A 23,908-nucleotide genomic window follows, 5' to 3' on the forward strand; every position below is an offset into this window, starting at 1 on the left:
ATCGCCATCACTTCCCTTGCCCCCTGGGGGGGGCGGGGGTGCCAGTGTCTGCCCAGCGTTCATTCTAACGCTGAGAGAGAGAACTTGCTCGATGTAGGTCACAACACCGGAGCGTTAAGTTATGGTTACGTCCAGCGAACACGCACCGTCGCAATCTTGCCTTTACCGATTAGGCCATCAGGGCTTTGGCAGCACTCGACCGTACCACCGCACGTCTCGGAAGTCGCCGACCGGGGGCTGCAATCGTCCGTCCCCTTGTCCCCATGCTAATTTAAAACCCCCATTTAGCGTGGTTTGGCACGCCGTCTGAACTTCACCTTCGCGGTGCAGCAGATTGGTTGGTACGTGGTGTATGCGAAACTGTGCGCTGCGCAGAGGCGGACGTATCATGTACGATCGCTTACTAACGACGATCGCTTCGATGTGAACGACTCCCTTCGATTTGTGCACAATTTGATGCGCATCGTGGGCCGCATCGTGATACGGGGGCACACAAGTGGTTGGACACGGTTGCCCGGCCCTACCAGTCCCAGTCTAACGCATTGGCGTGCGAGCGCGTTCCCAAGAACCACACTTCACTGTCGTGTGCCTTTGCCTCCAGCAGCTCCGTCCAGCAGCGGCTCACTAAATACCGCGCAAACGATCTGTCACGATCGCGAGGACACATGGCTGCGATCGCGTTCGATCGGATTTCGGCCGTCTCACAAATCACACTCCACTGGTGTGAGCTGCAGTGTGCTACACAGCTGGTGGGAGCGAGAGGGTGAGTTGTAGATGATGTTAGCCGCTTAGAAGTAGAAGCAGTTTTCCCTCCCCACCTGAGAGGTTAGCTTCGTGCCAGCTGTTAGACGGCATTAGACGAATACGGTTGGGTAGATTAGTTGCTTTTCGTTTTTCGCAGTGGATGGTTGGTGGGCTTGGCTGGCTGGAGAAGTGAGATTTTTAATCCTCGGAGCGTTTGGAACCGTCGAAGCATCGATGAGCGTTGTGTGCAACTTAGAGTTGCTTAAAGTTTGCAAGGACATTTGGATACTATTCGCTAGAGTAGCAACGTAAGTGTCTTCAAGGTGCACAAGGTGCATTGCAATGCAGGTGATCGTTGGAAGTGAGAAAGAGCATCAACAATTGTGCCGTGGATTATGCATTTTAGTGACAAGTACAAGATATAATGAGTAATTACTCATTACGTTTAGTACAAGATGTAATGAGTAATTATGTGCTCCACATAAGTGATCTTCACATTGTTAGCCTGGTTAGACCATTGGATGTCCTTTCAATTCTACTCTTCCTAACCCGCATCAGCGTGACATACATCTGGCAAGGTCACGGTGTTAAACGTTGTCCATTTTCTAATGGCTATTATTAAAACACAAACCTCAACAACATTGAGTTGATGAAGTACTAATTCCTCCCAATATTGTCAGAATATCTCCCCGTTCAACTGACTCGTGTACCTGCATGCCTGAGTTTGACATCGACAACCCGTGTCGTGAATGATCTTCAGCAATAAGAGCGTTGCTAATTGTGATTCGATTCCGCGTGTGCTTGTTGTACAAATCAAACGCTCAAAGTGTTGACGTTTGACCGAATAAAAAACAAAGCCCCACACGGACGTGATCCTCGATTTACCACACCTCCAAACGCGCACAGTTACCACCCCGTAAGGCCAATTTTAACTGCATGTTATGAGTGTTTTGTGAGCGTGCACTTGACATGGCGGCGCCTTCGAGGGCGTCCGTTTCTTTGATGGACACAGTTGGAATTGTTTCCTTATTGTCTTTCACAATCCGCACAGCGGCTGTCGGTCAATGTGAAACCCTCGCTCCCCCCCTCAGGGGTCTACATTCCCACAAACGAGCGCATCGATCATTCCATCTCTGACGTTTGTGAGGGCTTTTCGCAATTATTTATCGAGTTTTTTGTGCGCGCAATGATGCACAGATGGCATAAGAAAAGACCTTCAGCGATCTCGGATTCTGAATTCGTGCATTCTCTCCCTCTCTTATAACATTCGATTCATTGATGTTGAGATGACATTAGAAAAAAGGCTTTAAGGCATCAAAACGACCGTCACCACCTGCACCTGCATCACATTTGCGATCATCTGCCTTGCATTAAGATATCACTTCGATCTTCTCGATCTTCTCATCCAACGGCACAACTAATCATTCCCACAGAAGATGGTACGACGAACGGTGGGCACGCGCCTGCCAATGCTGATGGCGTTTTTGCTGACGGCTTCTCCTCCCACCGACGCGCAACAGTTCCCCGTCTTCGAGACGCTGTTCGATGAGGTGAGCCTGCTGGTGCGCACCGGCCCGAACGCTTCCGTGCCAATACCGGAGGCGAAGCGGATCCGCGACGAGTACGATTTCGTCGTGATTGGGGCCGGCTCGGGCGGTTCGGTGATGGCCAACCGGTTAAGCGAAGTGCGCGACTGGAGCGTCCTGCTGCTCGAGGTGGGCAAGGAGGAGAACCTGATCTCGAACGTTCCCCTCACCGCTGGACTCACAACGGCCACGGGTGAGTGTGTGGAGTGGGTGCGGTAAGGAAGCAGGAAGCTCCCATGCCTATCTGACATTCTTCCTTCTCTGGCGCAGGTTACAGCTGGGGCTACCGGTCCGATCCGATGCGCAATGCTTGCCGAGGGCTAGAACAGGGCGTCTGTTACTGGCCGAAAGGGCGTGGGTTGGGTGGGACGAGTCTGATCAACTTCCTGCTGTACGGTCGTGGCCACCAGCGCGACTACGACGATTGGGAGCGGGCGGGCAACTACGGCTGGGGCTACCGGGACGTCCGGAGGTACTTCGAGAAGGCGGAGCAGATCAAGGGCCAGCCGTACAACCCGCACGGCTATCTGCACATTGAGGAAAGCTCGTTCGAAACGCCAATGCTGGGCAGGTACATCGAGGCCGGCAAGCGGTTCGGCTACCGGCACATCGATCCGAACGATCCGGTCCAGCTCGGGTTCTACAAGGCGCAGGCCACGATGGTGAACGGGGAGCGATGCAGTGCGGCCCGGGCCTACCTCAAACCGGTCGCCGATCGGCCCAACCTGGACATATCGACCCGCTCCTGGGCCACCCGGATTTTGATCGATCCCGTCACGAAAACGGCATTCGGCGTGGAGTTCACCAAGAACAAGCGCCTTCACACGGTGCGCGTGCGCAAGGAAGTGATACTGGCGGCGGGCGCGATCGCCTCACCCCAGCTGCTGATGCTGTCCGGCGTGGGGCCGCGGGAGCATCTGCAGCAGCTCGACATACCCGTCGTAAAGGATCTGCGCGTCGGGTATAATCTGCAGGACCACCAGACACTGTCCGGGCTGGTGTTCACCGTCAACCAGCCGGTAACGATACGGGAGCGGGACATGCGCCGGCCGGCCCCCTTCCTGAGCTACCTGTTCGCCCGCCGCGGTCCATTCACCGTGCCGGGCGGGGCCGAAGGTATCGCGTTCGTGAAGACGAACAACTCGCGCTCCCCCGAGGACTACCCGGACGTGGAGCTGGTGCTCGGTACGGGTGCGGTCAACAACGATGAGTCCGGTTCGCTCCGGCACACGTTCGGGATGACGCGCGAATTCTACGACCGTTCGTTTGGGTCGGCCCGGGGACAGCACGCGTTCGGCATTGCGCCGGTACTGATGCGGCCGAAAAGTCGGGGCCGGGTGTGGCTGAAGAGCCGCAACCCTTTCCACTGGCCCCACATGGAGGGGAACTTTTTCGACCATCCGGACGATCTGGCGACGATGGTGGAGGGCATTAGGCTGGCGGTGCGCATTGGCGAGTCGGACAGCTTCGCCTCGTACGGTGCGCGGCTGCTTGGGACACCGTTCTATGGGTGTGAGGCGCATCCGTTCCGGTCAGACGACTACTGGCGCTGCTGCTTGCGGCAGGTCGGTGCCAGCATTCAGCACCAGTCCGGTACGTGCAAGATGGGCCCGGCCAGCGATCCGGACGCGGTCGTCGATCCGGAACTGCGCGTGCACGGCGTCGGCGGGTTGCGCGTGGTGGACGCCTCCATCTTCCCGGTCATACCGGCGGCCCACACGAACGGGGTCGTCATCATGGTGGGCGAGAAGGCGGCCGACATGGTGAAGGACTACTGGAACAATCACATACCGTGAGGGAGGAGGGAGGGGAGAGAGATATGCTCTTTGCCGTTGCAAGCGGCCCCAATCAAACTAGTCATGATGGTTTACAAGTTTAATTTTATGTTTGAGGGAAATCAACGGTACAATTTAGCATTAAATTAAGAAAACAAGAAAAAAGTAAATAAAGTTTAACTAAAATTTTTTAAAAATATATGTGATTTAAGTCGAAATCTATCATTTAAAAATTATGCTGAAGCCAAAAAATAAAAATAAAATCAAACGAGCAGTTTCTTCTAGGGATTTGAACCCAGGTCCGATGTGTTGTTAGGTTGAACCATTGGGAACCATCTCTTTAATTGGGCGTTAGAAGCAGAAACTTCATTTTCCGCCCACGTACAGTAGCAAGGGACTGAAAAAGAGTGAGTATTGTGTGTTCCAATTTAAGAATAGTAACAAAAAGGTTAAAAAGTAAAACACAAACAATTCAAGCACAGATAAACACTGCCCAATGAAATCCCAATGAAATCGTCTTTTTCTTCTTGGTGTTCTTGATTCAACGAACTACGCCGGCATGCTAGACACGCACAGGATTGCACGACTAGCTACCATGAAGTATAAAAGAGTCCAAGATATGGTTCAGATGGGAATCTAACCCGTCCGACGAACGCTGCAACATTAGATCGCTCGCTTTTATTGCCACGCTCACGCAGCATTTCACATAAGGGTTAACAATGTAAGCTTTCCGCGAAACCTTACAACAGTCGCACGCTCAACGGTGATCATACGATAATTGTATTGTCGTAGTTAATTTTTATATGATTTTTCAACTTTTTTTCTGAGATGCGTTTTTAGATAACGTGTAAATTCTTGAACAATTAAAATACTTACCAAAAACTACATCTTTTTTTCATTTTCTCAAACACACAACTTTTAGCACGCCGCTGTCGATTAGGTAAAGAATGAAAAAACAGTTTTTCATCTATTTTCGCTTTTCTTTGCTTAGCCTTCGTTAGTTAAATATAAATACCACTTGGAGTTTTTCTTCCATCTCGCCCTTTCTCGCTTGCTTCTGATTCGCTCGCGTGCGAATGTGAGGCTGAATTTCATCCAACCATGCGATGGATTAATGTAATGGATTACCATCGTTTTGTGATCATCTTCTGCTAAACGCTACACATCTCTTACCTATTAGCATTTATAAATATGATTGAGATTGTTCTGGCCAATAACGCTCACACACACACACATATGATAAGCTCAAACATAAACTCGAACTTTAAAACTACACACTCGTCCCATCATCCTCGGAGAGCGAGAATAAGAATGTTTTCAGCATTTACTGTTTAGCGTACCCTCAGTACGTTTCATCGGTGTGTCAAAAAGGATCACAACATCACCTTGTTAGGCAATAAGTAATAAGTTAACTGGATTTTGATTCCGATTGATAGACGCAAAAGAATCTTACAGTTGGCAGCTTTGAGATACTGTGCGCGAATTCTAACAACTGCTACGCCTAGATCAGCAAAGATGCCGCTCATTACTACTCCTCTTTGATGGAAAAAATGATAATCACAATAATTAAATGTCGATAACGAAACAATGCGTACTTCTTTAATTTGGCGTATGTGTATGTGTGTGTGCCCTTATACTTGATTGTTGCTGTTTTTCTCCCTTTTCCCCCGTTCACTGAGAATATACGTTCTCTCTTACGTATCTTATCACTGTCTATCGATTCCATCGAGTAACTACACTAAACGAGCACATACAGAACGTGGCAAACCGAAGCCTAACACTGGCAATATAAGCCTTCCCTTATCCTTCTTCTTAGTCGGCAAACGACGACGACATCCGTCCCCGGTCGACACACACACACAAATGCAGCAAAAGCTTTCCTACTTACTATGCTTATATCTCACGATTAACTGATTGCTTATTGAAATAGTGGCTTAGCACTGTTATATTGATTGACCCACTGTTCTCCGTCTTTCCGCTTCCGTTTGTGTCGGTATTACGGGTCAAAGTACACACAGTCTAATGTTTAGATTTGCAGAAGTTTTACACGTACGAATAACGCAGCCTATGGTCCTACATATATGTACGACAACTAATCAAGGATGAAATGAAAAGCGAAACGATGGGTCTCACGTTTAGTGCCCAGCCAGTTTGGCAATAAATTAAGAAAAAACAAATATTCGATCTTTTCCCTCCTGTGGCGCTCGGGAAGAGATTTCCACTATGAAGATGATGCGGGATGAGAACTTCTTAACGTTAACGTAACTTAAGCTAGCAGCAGCTCGAATCAACCGACCGCCGGTACCGCTTCCACACTGTGCATAATCGACTGGGACTGGGGCCGTTTCGTCCTGTTTGTGGCGTTTTTGTGGTTCGAAGCGAACGACGAGCCCCCTCGCAAAGCGCACCGGACCTTCCCCGGTATCCCGTTCACTTCTGCACCGTCAGCGGTAGCGTCGGGACGCGTTTGCTGCTGTAGAAATGGGACCGCAGCGATTCGTTCTCCGGGTTCGCCATAACCGAGTCGATGAACGCGCTCGTTTCCTCCTGCAGCTGGGCCAGCCGCACCTGCAGCTCCTGGTTGCGCCGGATCAGCTTGACCGTTTTCAGCGCAATATCGAACAGACCCTTGTGATTGCGCGGATGGTGCGGTACGTTCTGGTGGTGGTGATGCAGCGGATGATGCGACTGGTACGATCGGGAGCCGGAAAGGGCACCGCCACCGTGCGCCGACGATACGCTACTATCCTCTCGGAAACCATCATCATCGAAGTCGGACATGCTGTACGAGTTGCACCTAAAACGGGTAAAATGGAAACAAAAAACAAAAGGGGAAAATTACTTTTCTGTCACTTTTGAGGCTCGCCGCACCCTTCTACCCAGTCCCAGATCCTTACCGACAGCTGATGATGCTTCCCAGGGGTGAAAAGTCAAAGTTTCGATCGTCCATCGAGCTGGAACATCCGCTCGACGAAACGCTCATCGACCGGCGGCTGCGCAACCGTGGCCCGGACGTGCTGCCGTCCTCCGTCGTGTCGATGCTGTCCAGCTGGTCGCTGCATTCGGGGCTGGTGTCACAGCCGATCCCTGTGCTGTGGTTGCTGCTGGTCGTGCTGCTGCTGCTGCTGCTGCCACCGCCGCCGCTGCTGCATCCATACTCCAGCGAGGAAAAGGTGGACGAGTTGGTCGTATCGTCCATCGGCGGTTCCGTGATGCGACAAACCACCCCCGAACCGGTCCGATAGCTGCTAGACCTATCGTAGGGCGTTCGGCACCGGCCGGTGGATGATTTGTAGGATGATTGCTTTTGAATTTTACCGACTGTAAAGAAAGAGAACATAATATATCATTAAAATTAGAACAGATTAACGCAAATTATCGCAACAAAGACAATATTACGTTCAATAACCAGTACATGGCAACTGGCCATGTTTGGATTTGGGGCTGGTAACAATGTAGCAAGCAAACACTCCATATAACCTGACACGATTTGCACGTTGCCGTAACGCCTCAGTGGTAAACGTCTTTCCCCCTTTGTTTTCCCTCCATCCGGCACACTTGAGCCGTTGGTTTGACGGCGTGAGCAACAATCTTCTCTCTCTCTCTCTTCACTAGTAGTAATACGTAAACGACGTACAAAAAGCAAGCAAAAAACCACACAAATGCATACACAATGGTTCGCTCAGTTTCAAACGGTATAGGAACTGTTCTGCATTGAGCATTCGAAACAACCGTCGTGGTTCCATAAACCAGCAGCAACAACAACAAAAAACGTTGTTCAGTACGCGATTTAAATAAATACCACACACCTCTTGCAGGCGCGCGCTCACACACGTCTCGGAACTCGGCCGCGTGCTGAAGCGTATCGTCGACCGGTCGCGTCCGGTCGTAATAAATGCCACACCGTTGACAGAGGAGGCGACAGCGGCCAGGGCTTGCCAAGCGGAGAGACACTTCACACCCTCGCGCTACTGACGCGAAGATCACGTTCTGGGCCACTGGAGTGTGTGCTGTAGCAGAGGTTTTACACCAACGGTTTCCGCCCGACGGAAAGGGGTACGTAGGGCATATGGGGTTTTTAGTCGTAACGGCGGCGCACTGTTGCCATCAGCATATTCCCCTAGACCTCTACGCGTGTGTGTGTGCACAATGTGAAGTACCCTAGACCATCGTGTCTCGCCCCTGAAACGGGTTAAAAGCTTTGGTGTAGCAAATGAAGCATTTTGAAGGGAATTATTGAAACGCGAACGCGTTCAAATCATCACTTGAAAGCTTCATTGTCCTACACTCCTACAATACCCGACTCGATTGATCTCGATCTCGGCCGTTCAACCCGACAGTAACTCCTGCGCTAATGGTTGAAAATTCCACCACCCACCCCCAGCAGCCCTCGGAACGGTATCTCACATCCCGCTTAATCACCGCGCGGAAGGAAAGTGCTAACATCTAACCACCCTCCATCCCCGTAAGCGGTATACCTTTTAGCTGGCAACGCACAACTGACGGCACGACCCACATGGCATGGCCCGCACGTCGCCAAAGGGCACTACAGCCGCGGCGGCGTACGAACGAGAACCCACCATCCGGCGCACAACGTGCTGTAGGTCGCGTTGCAACACGTTTTCACACTCGCGCTTCAGGCGAACCAGCGCTGGGGCCACGTGGATGCAACCGATGTCGTCGGAGAGAACCGAGACAGAGAGAGAGAGAGCCCCAGTCCGCCACAAGCGAACTATACGTGTCACTCGAATGTACGAGAGCAGGAAGTCACACACTTACCCCAGGGGGGGGGTGCATTTATGTCTGGACCGTAAAAAAGCACCTCCACTGCCCGGCTGGTTGGGCCTGTAGAGAGAGAACCGTGGAGAGAACTCGCGGGTGGACACAAACACACACACATACACATGTGCGCCACACCCAGGACGCGCTGCAACCACGTGCTTCCGGGCGCGAAGCACGCGTGAGGTGCACGCTAACACTTTCGCATGAGTACGCCCCGTGTTCGGGGACGGTTAAACAACGCGGCCGGCAACCAGGAAACGCAAACGCTAATACGCGTCCCTAAGTCCAAGTGTTAACGCATGCATCATCTTCCTCCTCCTGCCTTTTGAATGATTTACCCGCGGGTACTAACAACCGGGGAAGAGGTTTGATGTAGTAACGCAATCGGAAAGATCTGTCCGTTTCTTTGTTTTATCGTGAGCACATGTTTTCACTCTTCTCTGTGCTCGCGATACTTTGCTAAAACAGATACTGTTACATTATTTATTTTGAAGGTTAGTTTACTTCTGTCCACCTCGCATCCCATGAATCTCGGGGTTCGTGTCTGCATCTCGCAACATTCATGCGTTCTCTCTCTCTCTCTCTAGTTCGCTTTATCCATGCGGCCTTAGCTTGAGCTAGCTTCGGGTCACGTGTCCGCTTTGTTCGGTGCCTTGCTGCGGTACTTTTCTCTGAGTCGCACATCACATCTGGCCTGCTGACCAGACAAATCCTTCACCACTCGGCGTTCAAGGGAACGCGGTTATCAAGGCGAAGTAGCGAGAAAAGGGAAAGCAGAAGAAGATAGAGGCGGTCGAGGTGTTTTGGCGAGTGAATCTCGTCCAGGTGAGTGAATGTGTTTGTTTTAGTTGTTTAGCAGGGATTTAAGATTTGGTGTAAGCCAATGTCTACCATAGCCTAGTGGTAGACGTGTACGATACCTATAAGGCCTGGCGTGATTCGTGCTTCGCTTGGTTAGATGAATCAAGAGAAGTAGAAGCAGAAGAATAAGACCTCGAAACACCAAATCCCAAACATCCCGTTGTAATCGATCTCAAGAAGTAGGAGTTAGAACTTGATCTATAGTCTTAAGATCTTTTCACGTATCAAGTGCTATCTCTAGCGCGGTAGGACCCCAAGAAGCTCAACCTGACACACATTGTTGTCGCCTTCCCCTTCTACTCCTTGCTAGTGTCTATGTCAACTCTTCACACTCTTCTGCATAACTCTTAAACATATCTCCATCTGTGCACCTTTCACAACTTTTACACGTGCGAATGACGTTGCATTGACGTCATTCCAGGACCGGCCCACAGTAGAAGAAAAAAAAAGGCGTCAGAGTCTTCCCATCCCAATGGAAGTGACCTCCTCCTGCAAGCTGTGGTACGCGCATTAACGCCAGGGAGCGAGGGCGCCGGAAATCTACTCTCCCCAGCAGTATCACGCAATCGTTCGTGCACTTTAAAAAACCACAACCACGGTTGTATGTGCCCTCACGTGTGCGGGCAAGTGATCGGATCTTGACCGGTGGCGCTGTAACCAGCGAGAGTTTGGGGCACACAAAGACAGTACGACATCCTAAGCTGGATGGAGTAAGCAACCAACAGATTTAGAAAGTGTCAAAAAAATAAAACAAACAAAAGTCTTTATGGCTTGGCCAGTCATTTGATAGACATAATCCATCCGCGAATTCACGTTCGAGGACTATTGGTGGAGGTATTTGGGATTCAATAGCCAAACGCGAGTATCAGGGAAGCTAGAAAAGAAGTAATCGAAACCAATTGAATTATGTTTACATAAGCCGGCCAATGCCAGGCGTTTCCTCGAACTTCTCTCCCAAAGACACCAGCCATCCGGACCATTTCCGACGCCGACAGTCGACCCGGCACAGAGAACTTTTACTTTCACATTCTCTCCCCCCAACGGAACTGCTGTAACGGATGAATTCTCCCTCCCTCAGGGAGTTGGTTCCCAATGGTTCCAATGAAAACCTTCGAACCAAAGTGTTTGTGTTTGCGCGAGCGTTTACTTTCCTGCCGCTATTTGTTTGCCCCGTCGTTCAGTTTCGTCTCGAGTGCCCCCGATGTGCGCGCAAGCGGCAGGAAACGCACTCAGTGTGACGCGAGCGGCACGTTGATTACCCGGCAGTTCGCCGGCAGCAGCCGCATGGTAGGCGTGCGCGCCCCAAACACACCACCATACACCACACTTGCCAATAACACGTGACGGGTGCGCCATTGAAACGACGAGTGCGCGCGGTCAACACAATCATCAGCTGCACAGCGCCGCCGTCACTAGGCTAAACACAGATCACACTCCGCCTTCCGCCTTCTCGCATTTGTCCCCCCTCCCTTCCAAGTGGCCCACGGAATAGCGATCACGGTCGTGTGTTGGTGAGAAAAGGGGAGCATATGTGGCTACTGACTCTTTATGGCTACTGGCTCTCGGGGCAATGATATTCACTTTAAGCGCGTTAGATCATCTCCCTGCTCGAGCTGTTCTGTAGCTGGGCACAGCTAGAGAATGTCTGTTGCGAGATATCAAGACCAGAGCTCTCGAGATCAAGAGCGCCCCACTCCATTTCGTTAGCAGTTTGACGACTCATCACTCGCCTCGCAAAAGCAAGCCTCGCACAGCACGACCTACCCCAACTGCGAAGTGGAAGAGGATCGGGCCCGCTCTCTATAGCAACCACTACCGGGGCTCGCTTCATATTAGAGCGTCTGTGTCATTTGCACTATTATCTCGTCGGATCTTTGGACACTCAGGCGCAGCCCCCACGTGCTCGCGGGCGTTCGATCGCTGCTGTGTAGGATCGGAGTCACGTGGAGACGGCACCGTGTTACTTATCGCAATTAGAAGCGCAAACAGCTTGCGCAAGCAGCAACCCTTACCATAGTTTATCACGGAGAAGTTAGACACGGTCGAAAGTATGCCACCAACACCTGGGGCGGCCTGGGTTTGCAGTGGCTGTGCTAGCGGCGGTGGTTGGCCCGAGTTCGGACCGGGTGACAGTGGCGGGGCCGGCGATTCCGTCCGCGAATCCGCTGGCGATGGTGGTTCCGCTAGCAACCGGTCGACCCTACTACACGTCTCCTCGCCGGCGGACGGTACTTTCGTCGTCACGGACAGTGGCATTGTCGGGGCAGGGCTAGGACTAACTAATGTGCCGCAACCGGGACGAGGGGTGCTCTGCAATGTAAAGAACGAAAAGATAGTTAGGAAAAAAGTGAAAAATTATGCAATGTTGGAAGCAACAGCACCTCGCTACTCCACGAAAAGTGAAGGCCTTCCTCGTTAGACTTACTTTATCAACAGTTACGCGTGTTAAACACAATTTGTTTTTGTTTCAGCGATGTTGTTTAAAATATGTTTTCAAAAACAAAATGCACAAAAGAAAGGAAAACAAACCCCTGATAGCTTTCTTTTGGTAGCCTTTTGACATGAAAAGTGGCACATAAAAATAGAGCAATAAATCGGAAGCAAAACACCGCCGACTGCTTTATCAGCGTTTCTCGAGCGGGGAGTTTTTTTTTCTTTTTTTTTTGGTGGACCCGCACTAAACAGGCGCATGTGTCAAAATAGTGCCACTATGACAGCTGACGAGATGAAGAACACCTAAGTAGGCATCGACATCAGGCATCAGTGCTGAAGTTAGAGGTGCCAGATAATGGGACAATGAACGAGAGGAAAGATCCACAGTACATTGCAAAAGGAAAAATTGAATCTTTCCACAAAGGTTACTGATACCGTGTGCCGGTTCTTGGGCAAGTAAAAGTGAACGAACAAAAAAAGGACACCCATTAGCAACCCAAGCCCCCGGGGACACAATCAATCGCTGGCATCCTGAAGACCTCGGACGATGGTTGTTGCCGGCGACCCGTACCCCAGGGGTTTGTTTGTTATTTGGAGGTTATTTTAAACCGCCGTTAATTTTCTTCCTTTTGTTTTTTTTTTGTTCAGTGCGAAGGTAATGATAACGGTGGCTGCAACGCCATTCGGACCAGTCTACCGGAACAGTATAACTTATCCGGTGCGGGGCTTTGCCAACGATGTATGTATCTCCTGCTTGCTTCTATGACCTGTCGCGGTTAGGTGCGTGCAATTTCTAACTTTTAAGCGCGGAAAGTCTACTGAATCCACTTCCGTTTCGTATGGGCCGCCACCTCCACACTCCGTTCCGTCGTCCTTTTGGCTTCACTTACCTTGCGAGCTGTGTGACTGTCGCCGAGTTTGGTGTCCGGGGGATACGCCTTTTCGAAGAAGCGAAAATTGCTACCTTTTCGGGGAAATCCAACCTCTGCGTCGCGCGAGATTAACAACCTTCGCCAGATGGAAGATTATAGCCGCACAAACGCACACACACACACAAATACACGCAAGTCGTCGTAGTCACACGCTTTTCCAACGATGCTAAGGGCACTGCTGCTCGAGCTGCTTGCCGTCTCAAGTCGCCAAAGCGCAGAAAATAAACACACAACCCCTCCCGTAAAACCCCGAAACACTCCAAGCTCGCACACACACAGGCCACTGCAGCAACACAACGTTCCCCCTTTATGCGAAACGATGGGGATGGCATAAAGTGGTGCACAAAATTCTCGGAACTAAAAACGCACACTTTTCGCAAATGGCCGCACCGAAACGCGCAACCACCCAGAAGGAGGGAGCGAGAGGACAGAGGAACACGATACACAATGCTCTTTCCTTGTTTTTTTTTTTTTACGAGGGGAGCGTTTTTTTTTACACCATTTCGATGAACGGGTGCGATTTATTCTTTTCTTTTCCCCTGTCGCGTTTTGAACCACGCTCGCACACTGCGCGGCTTGTGACTCGTACTCTATTCACGTGTTCGGTGGCGGTGTCGCATTAAATGTGCAGACAGCGGGGTGGGACACAACCGCAACAATTGGGGGATGCTTCCCGCCTAGCCGAAACCAAAACTGGAGGGGTACAGTGTGTCTGTGCTGGTTATTTTGTGTTATTATTTATTGCTTGCTTGCGCCATTCTTTGCACACTTCCTTCGAACACAGGCAGAACGACAGGGCAGAAGGAGATACACAAACACTCGCACTCTATGCTCCCTTCCACGGTGCAAAAACCCCCACTTCACACAATTCACTGGATGAAATTACTGCACTCTTGGAATTAGTCACCCTTCCAAAAAAATGCGCTCACACACACTACACTACACAAAAAAACACAGCAAGCTGCGACGGCTAAACATCAAATGCACCGCCAAACTCCGCGCAGACAACAGACTCTTCAGCCCGTTGTTGTTGTTGTTGTTGTTGTGGTGATGGTAGTGGTGATGGTTTTTTTCATTCACCTCAACTCATCCCCTTCATTCCCTTTGTTCGACACAGCGGCGACTTGATGGGCGAATTCGGCGAAACAAAAAAGGGGTGAAATTACTTCCACCGACCGTTCGCGGGGTGTGTTTGCTTTAGCAGACCTGCCAATTGCTGTCACTTGCTTGCTCCAATATCACTCACGCGATTGACGGTCAGTATAGCGCCACACTTATATGCTTGGCGAGTCACGATAGCTACACAACACACTACGCCTAACCGGATGGATGGCCAAGACAGGCGGATCTGAAAAATGGTCAGTCAGTCACCGTACACAACAGCAGTGTAGCGCTTCTCTACGTGTTCTGAACACAAAGGCAACGCATTCCTCGCATCTAATGCTGCGTTTATGGGTTTCCTCTCTCGAGAGAGAGAGAGAGAGCGATCCCATACGTTGGTGTACTCTCGAGAGCTTACACCGTTTCTCTCCACAAACTATCCACACTGTTCACAGTGCGTGACGAGCACCGCTAACGCGTGGATGGTGTGATTAAATCAAAGTTTTATTTTATTTTGTTCTTTTTCTTTCACTTTCTTGGTAATCTTGGTTTCACAGAACTTACTATCATCGAAGGTAACTAAATAGTAATTAAAACTATGCACGACAGCTCATCAAAAATCGTTACTTACTGTATTTCGGCACCCTTCCTGCCTTCGATGCACTACATTCGCTGGCAAGGGTGTCAAACACGTGCCTGTCATCGTGCATTTTAAGCGAAGGTAACATGTTTGCCCATCATAAAACCTTTCCATGTTATTTATTTGGATGTTTTTAATTTTAAAATGAAATGGAATTAAAAACCAAATTTAAAAAAAAGTCAAATAAATCCATTGTTTGACAACGATGCACTCATCAGCTTGAAAAGACGAGAGAACCCCATAAAAACGCGCGTGAGTAAAGTCCCGTTCCGCTCTTTGGCTCATTTCATCAGCACCAGCAACAAGAGACACGGCAGGCAGAACAATGGAATTGCAGCAATAAAAACAACAAAAAAAACAAAATCCATGTGCTCTGCACACTCATCGCTGGGTCGGAGTTTCCTTTGCCACCCCTCTTCTACTTCCATCGTGTGGAAGCGTTCTCTCACGTTACACTAGGCCTCCTCTCCACCCGAGCGGTGAGCAAACTTTGTGAACATCTCATCCACTATGCATGCATCCACTTCACGCATATGCTTACGCGCAAATACGACCAGCGTGTTTCCCACCACTATCCCACGCGAGCGTGAGTCACGCCGGGAGGGTTGCCAGAACACGTGCTCACGATACCGCTTTGCTACTAAAAGGCCACCAATGCACACACACACAAACAAGGCAGCCTATCCTTACAGCGTGGCTCATCGTGCGGTTTTGGTGAATTATGTGGTGTGTTTTTCCTTTCTTTTTTTTTTGGTTTTGTTTGCCTCACTTGTATTGCCATGCAGCCAACGGAATTTAATCGACTTCCTGCCCGCAACGCTGAAGCTGAAATGTGATAGTGCACATGGAGCGTACGGGTGTTGGCTAGTAATGAATATTTCAAATTGAAAATGCACCGCATATCAATCTTCTAAGCGGGCATGCTCTTTAGTCCACGTGGCCATAGACATTGTGTGTGTATGTGAGTTATGGTATTGGTACTGTTTGCCGTTTATAGTTCAATCCCACAAATAGTGTACGGCAAAGGCAGAATCGTACGCCACCCAATTATGGAAAATTTATGCAATTCCTTTTTCTAAAACAAAACCAAAGAGCCAAACAGGCGTCCTCCGATCGTCTGAATATCTAGTGAATAAAACAACACACAACAGATGTCTTACACATCTTTCTGTACTTCTGAGGAATTGGTGCCGAATGTCCTGCAGCAATACACGTGCCATTTTCTGCGTAACTTCTCCAACAATAAATGCTCTCTTTCTCTCTCTTTCTGCTGCGCTTTTCGTCAGATACGCAGCCACATGCACAACCAAAAACAATCAGTACTGCTTTCCTAGAACACATTACGTAGAAATGGGGTACCTAAATCTAATGTTCTGCTTTTCCACGAACAAAGGCTTCATCAAATTTTCCCGTGTAACATCTTGTGTCCCATGCTTACGAGACTTATTTTTATCACATCTTTGGTCCCAGCGGACACGCTGGATTCGTGTCTGGCCTTGTAGCAACTGGCATCACCTACCATTATCGCTGTTTTTCTCAATATTTTCTATATCCTATTCCTTTCTTCCTACCTTCCATTGCTTCATGCCCTGTGTGTCACGTGTTGTGCTAGTGGTCGTGCGTACGCGTCGCGTTCGATCCAATTCGCACAGCAGAAAAGGCAAACAAATCATTCATAAATCATGAGCACAACTTCTACGTCGTCCTTTTGGGGGGCCGCGATCACGTTGTACGCCGGAGGGTGAAGGCTATGGTTTTATGAAAACGTGAAACAGACAGTTTAAAAAATGGATTTAGCAGTTCAACATGAAAAAAAAAGAAAACGTTCTCATGTTCCCCTACTCTCCTCAACGAGCAACGGTGTATCGTTTGCACATAGTCTATCTAATGCTGAGCGAACGAAAAATGCCCCATCGGCTTGCGTAACTCATTAAAAAGCAGCTCCACCAGACAACAACAACACTATCGTGCCGTAAATTCCTGCTTCCAAATTACGCCGCCCGTTAACCTGCTTGTAACATAAAACCATTCTACCTTCTTTATTCTTCGCTTCGTCCGCTTCTGTTCCGCGCTGCATGCCACCAGAGCACGTGGAACGACAGGTTCCAGGTCTGTACGGCTCAAGCAATCGCTCACATTTCGACATATTGTTTGCGGGACTAGCCTGCAATGTTGACCCTTGAGGCGAGTTCGCACCGTTACAGCCACGCGACAGCGCCTGCCGCCGGGTTATCCAATGACAGTAGTGCCCGGCTACCAAGCAAACTTAAGCTGCCGCTGGTCGAAGTTATCTGACACTAATGATTGCTTCTTTTGCGTTCCCTCCCGTTAACGAACCTGCTCCCTAAGTACGATATATAGTCACGGTGGTTTTGGAAGGGATAGTATTGGTCACACACAAAAAAAGAAAAGAAAAATGGGCATCCGGAAAATAATAGGAAGGCTACGATTAATCTGCACGTGGCTGTATTGGTGACGCGATAATGTTATGTTATGTTAACACGTGATAATGTTATGTTGTGGTTTTTGTTCTGCAAAGATTGAAGTAATAAAACACACCATTTGGGGTAGTGTTCATTAACTCCTGAATGTATTACAATCGATGTATGTGCGTGTGTATGTGTAAAGTTACTACAAGTTGTACACATAACACCCAAAAACAGGAACTTCCTAATCCATAACTAGCGATAATCCCTCGCTGTGACATTCCGTCGTTCCATGCGACTGGCTAACATCATCATTCATACCGCACCAGCGATGGCTTCATAACGAATGGATGGAGTGAACCACGCGCGTGGGTGACGCTATCAAGAGAGGAAGAAGAAGGAAAAAAACACCACCGAACGGAAATCAACAAAAGCGCTCGGTGGTGGGAAGCAGGAAACTGGGTCATTGGCGATGGCTGTGATGGTAGTACGAAGCGCGTACACCACACGTGTCTAACCTGACGTGAAGACATTATGTAAGGTGGAAGCATTTCCCAGGGCTCTTTTTATGTTTTCTTGTATGTGTGTATGTCTGGCATGTTTCGGTGGTATGTAGCAGGTGGCTTGTGCCGTTTGCTTCGGAACAGCAAAGCGATGGCCTACATTAATAGATAGAATGCCGGTAGAGAGCACGTGCGTCGCGTTGTGATGGGTATGGGCCTACATATTTGCTTTTCCCCCAAATGTTGTTAACGATGGAAAGCACCATGTGATAAGATTTTTGTTGTTGTAATATATCATTGCTCAGCTAATAATTAATTAAATCAATTGTTATATTTCTCACTGTCAACTGCATAGATACAAAAAAGGAAAGAAATTAACTGTGCTTAATCGTGTGATAGCTTACATCATGAGCTGGAAGAGTGGGAAGATAAGTTTTCACTCATACTCTCTCTCTCTCTCTCTCTCTCTCTCTCTCTTTCTCTCTCTCTCTATCTATCTCTCTCTCTCTCTAGTTGTTTGTATGTGTTTGTTATTTATCAGTCCAAAAGATTTAATTATAATATTTATATTATCAATTAGCATCCACCAAGAGCTGATGAAGCATTCCCACACATTGTACATTTCTTTAATTTATCAACAACACTAACTATCTAACCGTGAACACCGTTTACGCTATACCTCTAAACACTTTTTATTGATTAAAGAATGGTGTAAAGGTCTTTGCGCTAGCGAACACACAACTCGATCTACCTCTTTCCTTGGCCATCGGTTTCTGCTTGGCTTTCTGGCAGGGTTGCCTTTATCATAAACATGAGCGTTGTTTCCGATCCATTCACCATGCTATATGTTGTGCCTATTCGATGGTACAGAAGGTTCGTAACGTTAGAGGTATAAACAGCGAAACAAAGCTAAGCTTAACCCGCCATGCGATATACTTACTCGGTGGAATCATCAAGAAATCGCCTCCAACAACGTTCACCTCGTACCCATTAATGATGAACTTAAGCGCGCCACTGAGTATGAGAAATTTCTGCAAAATAACAATAGAAAAATTATATCAATTCTCTGATTCACACCTTGATTCCCCCTTGCACCCTACCTACCAGCGAACAATGCTTTGTAAATGTGGTTTTCTTTGTCACGTTGGGCAGAACCCGCAAAAAGCCGAAATTGTCCTTGTTCGAGTAGACGTAGAACGAATACTCGATGCCTTTGCACCGCTGGAACGCTAGATGCTCGAGGGACAGATGGGTGAAGCCCTGCAGTTCGACGTTCGGCAAGCCAGCCGCACGGTTCTGCCGGTTTTCCATCAGCACCATCATCCAGTCCATCGCTTTGCGCTTCTCCGCCAGCATATCCGCACCGGAGAAGGAAGCGGATGGGGAGGAGGAGGAGGACGATGCAGCAGTTGTATTCGGTGGTGCGGCAGCGGAAGCAGTACGATCGGCTTTAGATGACGATTGTTTTGAGGGATTGGAAACTTCCGATCGTTCATTTGCTTCGGCCGTGTTCGTAGCATCGTCGTTCTGTTTGAAAAGGGATAAAAGGAAGAATGGTTGGAAATTTAGCGCTACCGGAAAACTGTTGCCCAAGCCCAACCATACCCCAACACCTCACATACCGTCATCACCGCTGACGAAAGGCCCGAATCGCTAGATGTGCCCTGTTCTTGTTGATTGGACGCGGATAAAGAGTACGATTCCGAAGGCTCTTCGCGACTCGCTGTTTTCCCTCCCTCCCTTGCTCCGGACGCCACCACCGGTGCGGGTGGTATGCGAAATCCGTCCGAATCAAACCTTTCCTCCTTCTGGTTGACCACTTTCCGTGTCCGCCCACGTCCTTTTTTGTCCGTTTTCTCCGACGATTTCGTTGCAATTCCGCCGTCCTTTTCGTTCGATGGTTCGTGCTTTCTTTTTGCTTCCTTTTTCGAACCGCTACCCTTTTCCTTCCCCTTCTTGCCTTCTTTCTTGCTGGTCCGCTCGAACTTTTGGAAGTATTTCAGCATATCCTTCATGTTCGGCATTACGTACTGCGGTGCGTCGGTCCGGGCGATATCGGGATTATTGCGCAGCACCTCATCCGCCAACCGTCGGCTTCGGTGGCTTCGCCGTGGACCTTCGCTTTCAATCTGCTGCCGTATTTCGTTCGACACGTCCTTCAAATACTTCTGCGCCATACCGCTCACCGGCTTGGTGGCGGCAGGCTCCGGTGAACTAGCTCCCGCGGGCGGCTTCTCCTTCTTCTTCCTCTTCGACGGTCCGGACGGTTTTAATTTTCTTTTCGGACTCGCCGCTCGCTCCACTTGCTGGGGTGGACTACACGTTTCCTCCTTCCGTTTCTCCTCCTTCGTCCGATCGCTCTTTTCACTCCGTTCTTCGTTCTGTTTCTCTCGCACTGCGAGCTCGACAGGACTATCGTACTCTTCATCCCTTTCCAATGCAACGGGGGAGGAGCGGGCAGTCGCTGCAACCTTCGGGGCCGACCGATCCGGTGACTGGATGCACCTGGTAATGGTTACGTCCGATAAGCGTTTTACAAGAACAGCAAGTTCTTTAACCGACTGCTGCTTTTGCTTTGATTGTACCCGTTGTTCCTGGGAATCGACGAGCTCTTGCGTCAGGGGCAGCGGTACTGGTGATGGTATAGGTTGACGCTCTTCGTCCTCCGGCATCCTATCGGCAGGTTCCTGCACAAACAGCTTACGCCGTTCCTTCCGCTGTTTGGCCTTTGGCCCTTCCTGAGAGCAAGTGTTTTCGACCGTTTGAAAGTAAATTTCCGTATCAGCGTCCACCTTCGATTTGGTGGCGCGCCGCTTCGGCGGATTGCAGATAGTGATACGCCGCTCCATCCCTGCATCGCCCCCCGGTTTCGGTTCGAGAAGCTCGGAATTTACTTTGCTGTGTATCATATCGACCGTCTGTATCATGTCCAGCGGCACATGATCGTGCGGTGAGTTTACGCTGACCAAGCGCTCGGAATGTTGAGGCACTTGCAGCAGTGTTGTATTACCAACCGGTTGAGGCAGTGACAGTTTCGACTGCTTTGGCGACGGTACAGCCGTGATCAACACACGCAAATTGTCCTGCTTGCGTTTACGCGATGAGTCCGAATCGCTCGAGCCCGGTGACGCTTGGTTGTTGCTCGGTGCTCGGTTGTTTGGCTCCTCCTGGTCAGTAGGCAGTCGACTGTCGCTGTCGTTGGCTGTGTCGTCATCGCAGAAGGCGGACGGTGGTTCCAGAATATCCATCACGACCGTCCGCGGCGTGACCACGTTTGTGATGGCAAGCGTTTCCGTGATCGTTCTGTGCGCTGTTTCGCCTTCGCCAGCCTCACCTTGCTCATGGTCTACCTCCATCGGAGATGTTGCTCCCTCGTCCCAGTCGTCCATGATCATGTTGATGGTGTTTCTGTTGGTACGATTGTTGCACGCTTTCGCCGATGAGCGAGGAAGCTGTCGATCCGGGCGTGCAGGATGATCACCAGCCGATGGCGGTCGTGTGGGCGAACGTGCGACATTCTCGGTGGATCTGGAGGGCGATGCAGGATCCTTGCCTCCACCACCATCATCATCAAACGCGTTCGAACGACCCTGTCCAAACAAACGCCGGGAGTGTTGTGCATTTTCGGTATCTTTGTGTGCACTGGTTTCGATGCCAGTTGACCTTTGGCGTTGGTTCTGTGCTGGTTCAGGGCCATTCGATGGGTTTCTTTTGCTTGGACTGGTAGCCTGTTGCACATGTTGCCTGTTCGATGATCTGGTAGAAGAAACGGGCATCTGCTCGGGTCTGTTCGATGATCTGGTAGGAGAAACGGGCATCTGCTCGGGTCTGTTCGATGACCTAGAAGGGGAAACGGGCGCTGGCTCAGGCCTGTTAGACGACCTGGTAGGAGAAACGGGCGTATTCGATTCAAGTCTGTTCGATGACCTAGTAGGAGAAACAGGTGCCGGCTCAAACCTGTTAGACGATCTGGTAGGAGAGTTGGGCGCCAGCTCGGGTCTGTTTGAAGATCTAGTTGGAGAAACAGGCGCCGGCTCTAACCTCTTCGATGACCTGGTAGGAGAAACAGGCGCCGGCTCTTGCTCGAAATCGAACGTGAGTCGGGATCGCTGAAGTGTCACACCCCGATCCGATGTTCGCGACCTGTAAACACCTTGATTCGCCTGCTCTTCGTCACTCTCGTCCGATGTAATCTGCGCATCGTCAGGTGAGACCCGGGGCGAAATTTCACGCACTACGGTTAACTTCTCGCTAAAGCTCACACGATTCCTAGGCGAAGGGACATGGTTTCCGAGACCGTTTTTGAGAATGCTACGGCGGGAAGGCGTAGAAGCACTGTCCCGATCATCAAGCGAAGCATTCAACAATTTAGCCAGCGGCACCGCACTGATATGTCCGCGATACGCCAACGAAAGGCCACTGAGCGGTGTGCATGGTTGGCGGGGTGATCGACGCACCGGGCTCGGAGTTTCCGGTATAACGACCGACGCATTCTGCTCCCGGGGTGGAGTGTTTTCACGACCATTTTGTTGCCCCATCCCGTCCGGCACGTCTTGAATGGCAGGGACCGGCGTCTGTATGGTAGCCGGTCCTACCTGCGCTCCTTGTTCTCCCCGGTAACTGTTTCGCGCTGGGCGGTGAGTTGGCGTCCCCGGTACCTGTTCATCTAGGATAGGGGAAATCGTTTCCCGGAAGTTGAGCAAATTTTGCCCCTTTCGATTAGCATGTTCGCCCGCGATCGGGGTGCTCGACGCCAGATGGCTCGCATGTCGTAAGGCTTCAAATTTCATATCATTGCTTCGCTTGTATTGCTGTAACAAGAGTTGCTTTTGAAGGTTTGTGGCGGGTTTTAGCGAAACATACGGGCTTACGTGTACCGTGCTCTTGCGTGTGGGACTAGTTACATTCGTTGATCGCGCGTTTTCTGCACCGGTACGCACCGGCGATAGGGCCACCGATAGTCGAGCGGGAGTGATAAAGGAAGACACGCGGTTGTCGACCGACAGATCTGCCAACGGTTGAATCAGTGCACCGCTGCTGCTTGCCGGAGGAGAAGTAGGAGCAGCAGCAGGAGCAGCTGCTGCTGTTGCTGCTGCTGCTTCTGGGCTGCGGGCGGTTGACAATTCCCTGCGGTTGCTGTTGCCTGCTTGCGGCACCGTGACGGGCTGCACATGATCCAACCGGAAGTGGAACGAATTATCCGACCCATCGTACAGCCGCGCTCTGGCACCGCCACGCTTGCGCCGGAGATATTCCAAAATCTTCTGCCCGTTCGAGTCGTCCATCGCCGTCTCGCGTATCAATTCGTCAACATCCGACAGACGGAGATCGGGAACGCTACAAAAGCAAAAAAAAAAGGGGACAACTGGTACCGAACTTCTTGTGCTCTCGACGTGAACAACTTACTTTGCCATAAAATATGCCATGGTTGCTCCTTGCTTTGATCCAGCCACAACTGGCTAGCGTGTTGTATCACCTATTATAACACTTGCGGCAATCCCAAGCGCAATTTCGCCGACGAGGACGCGTCTGTCCCGTGGCACACAAATAGATCTGGTTTATCGTGTCTGTATCACAATGTCCCCGCGTACACTTACAACCGCAAGCACCTAATCGTTCAGCTATAGCCATGAAAACTAGATTCCATCACGGTGCGCGCGAATGTTTGCTCACATAACACGAAAAAACACAAACTTGGCTGAATGTTGGCGTTGGCTTTGCCTTCTCTTGCGTTCGTTACAAATTGTCGTTATGAAAATGCAAACTGACAGGTCGGGTGGAAATGTGTCAAACGGCCGCACAGGGTGGTTGATGTATGAACATCTGGCGAATACTTTGGGATTACAATTTTTATGAAGAATACCCTTGATGAGAGAAATATTTATGTGCTTTATTTGTTAAATTGTTTCTTATCATTAAAAATAAATAGTTATTGTGCTATCCGATCTGAAATAAACAATTATGAATCACTTGCTAGCAGAAAACGTTGAAATATTTCAAACGACATCATGGCGGACGGGCGAAAACATTTCAAATTTAATTTTGGCCGTTTTTGTTTCTTTGTATAAAGAAGCATTGTTTACCAAAGCATAAATTTGTATTCATTACATACAAATTCAATTGAT

At 49.8% G+C, this 23,908-nt stretch overlaps 3 protein-coding genes across 10 annotated transcripts; 1 reads left to right on the forward strand and 2 right to left on the reverse strand.

Moving 5' to 3' along the window:
• The first annotated feature begins 898 nt into the window (after positions 1-898).
• On the forward strand, positions 899-4,304 carry LOC120897548 (glucose dehydrogenase [FAD, quinone]-like). Of its 2 annotated transcripts, none has more exons than XM_040302522.1 (3): positions 899-1,052; positions 2,178-2,523; positions 2,601-4,304. In XM_040302522.1, exons 2-3 carry the CDS (start codon positions 2,181-2,183, stop codon positions 4,124-4,126), a joined length of 1,869 nt encoding a protein of 622 aa, XP_040158456.1. In that variant the 5' UTR covers positions 899-1,052; positions 2,178-2,180; the 3' UTR covers positions 4,127-4,304. The 2 variants fall into 2 exon arrangements, with proteins under 2 accessions (XP_040158456.1, XP_040158457.1); XM_040302523.1 differs by having other exon boundaries at positions 2,181-2,523.
• Positions 4,305-5,041: 737 nt separating this feature from the next.
• On the reverse strand, positions 5,042-14,541 carry LOC120895051 (putative protein TPRXL). Of its 3 annotated transcripts, none has more exons than XM_040298048.1 (4): positions 13,072-14,541; positions 11,761-12,058; positions 7,003-7,426; positions 5,042-6,902 (listed from the first exon to the last, which is right to left on the reverse strand). In XM_040298048.1, the coding sequence occupies exons 2-4, from the start codon at positions 12,002-12,004 to the stop codon at positions 6,536-6,538; spliced, it is 1,035 nt and encodes a 344-aa protein (XP_040153982.1). In that variant the 5' UTR covers positions 12,005-12,058; positions 13,072-14,541; the 3' UTR covers positions 5,042-6,535. The 3 variants fall into 3 exon arrangements, with proteins under 3 accessions (XP_040153982.1, XP_040153983.1, XP_040153984.1); XM_040298049.1 differs by lacking the exon at positions 13,072-14,541 and adding an exon at positions 12,174-12,348; XM_040298050.1 differs by lacking the exons at positions 11,761-12,058; positions 13,072-14,541 and adding an exon at positions 7,505-8,445.
• A 3,551-nt stretch (positions 14,542-18,092) lies between these two features.
• LOC120895786 (proteoglycan 4-like) lies at positions 18,093-23,545 on the reverse strand. Of its 5 annotated transcripts, none has more exons than XM_040299423.1 (6): positions 23,190-23,545; positions 22,661-23,120; positions 19,406-22,594; positions 18,888-19,310; positions 18,724-18,814; positions 18,093-18,637 (listed from the first exon to the last, which is right to left on the reverse strand). In XM_040299423.1, exons 1-6 carry the CDS (start codon positions 23,207-23,209, stop codon positions 18,531-18,533), a joined length of 4,290 nt encoding a protein of 1,429 aa, XP_040155357.1. In that variant the 5' UTR covers positions 23,210-23,545; the 3' UTR covers positions 18,093-18,530. The 5 variants fall into 5 exon arrangements, with proteins under 5 accessions (XP_040155357.1, XP_040155356.1, XP_040155358.1 ...); XM_040299422.1 differs by having other exon boundaries at positions 22,655-23,120; XM_040299424.1 differs by having other exon boundaries at positions 19,406-21,665; positions 21,741-23,120.
• Between the last annotated feature and the right edge of the window lie 363 nt (positions 23,546-23,908).

Source organism: Anopheles arabiensis, chromosome 2, assembly GCF_016920715.1.
Source record: "Anopheles arabiensis isolate DONGOLA chromosome 2, AaraD3, whole genome shotgun sequence".
Taxonomy (NCBI): Eukaryota; Metazoa; Arthropoda; class Insecta; order Diptera; family Culicidae; genus Anopheles; species Anopheles arabiensis.

Excerpts from the sequence above, each read along its gene's own strand:
- LOC120897548 (XM_040302522.1), top strand. The coding sequence starts at position 2,181 with ATGGTACGACGAACGGTGGGCACGCGCCTGCCAATGCTGATGGCGTTT. Across the intron at positions 2,524-2,600 it reads TGGACTCACAACGGCCACGG|GTTACAGCTGGGGCTACCGG; the intron begins GTGAGTGTGTGG and ends TCTCTGGCGCAG.
- LOC120895051 (XM_040298048.1), bottom strand. The coding sequence starts at position 12,004 with ATGCCACTGTCCGTGACGACGAAAGTACCGTCCGCCGGCGAGGAGACG. Across the intron at positions 7,427-11,760 it reads CTTCTCCGTGATAAACTATG|TCGGTAAAATTCAAAAGCAA; the intron begins GTAAGGGTTGCT and ends CTTTCTTTACAG. Across the intron at positions 6,903-7,002 it reads GGAAGCATCATCAGCTGTCG|GTGCAACTCGTACAGCATGT; the intron begins GTAAGGATCTGG and ends TACCCGTTTTAG.
- LOC120895786 (XM_040299419.1), bottom strand. The coding sequence starts at position 23,209 with ATGGCATATTTTATGGCAAA. Across the intron at positions 23,121-23,189 it reads ATGGCATATTTTATGGCAAA|CGTTCCCGATCTCCGTCTGT; the intron begins GTAAGTTGTTCA and ends TTGCTTTTGTAG. Across the intron at positions 19,311-19,405 it reads TTTCGTCAGCGGTGATGACG|AACGACGATGCTACGAACAC; the intron begins GTATGTGAGGTG and ends CTTTTCAAACAG.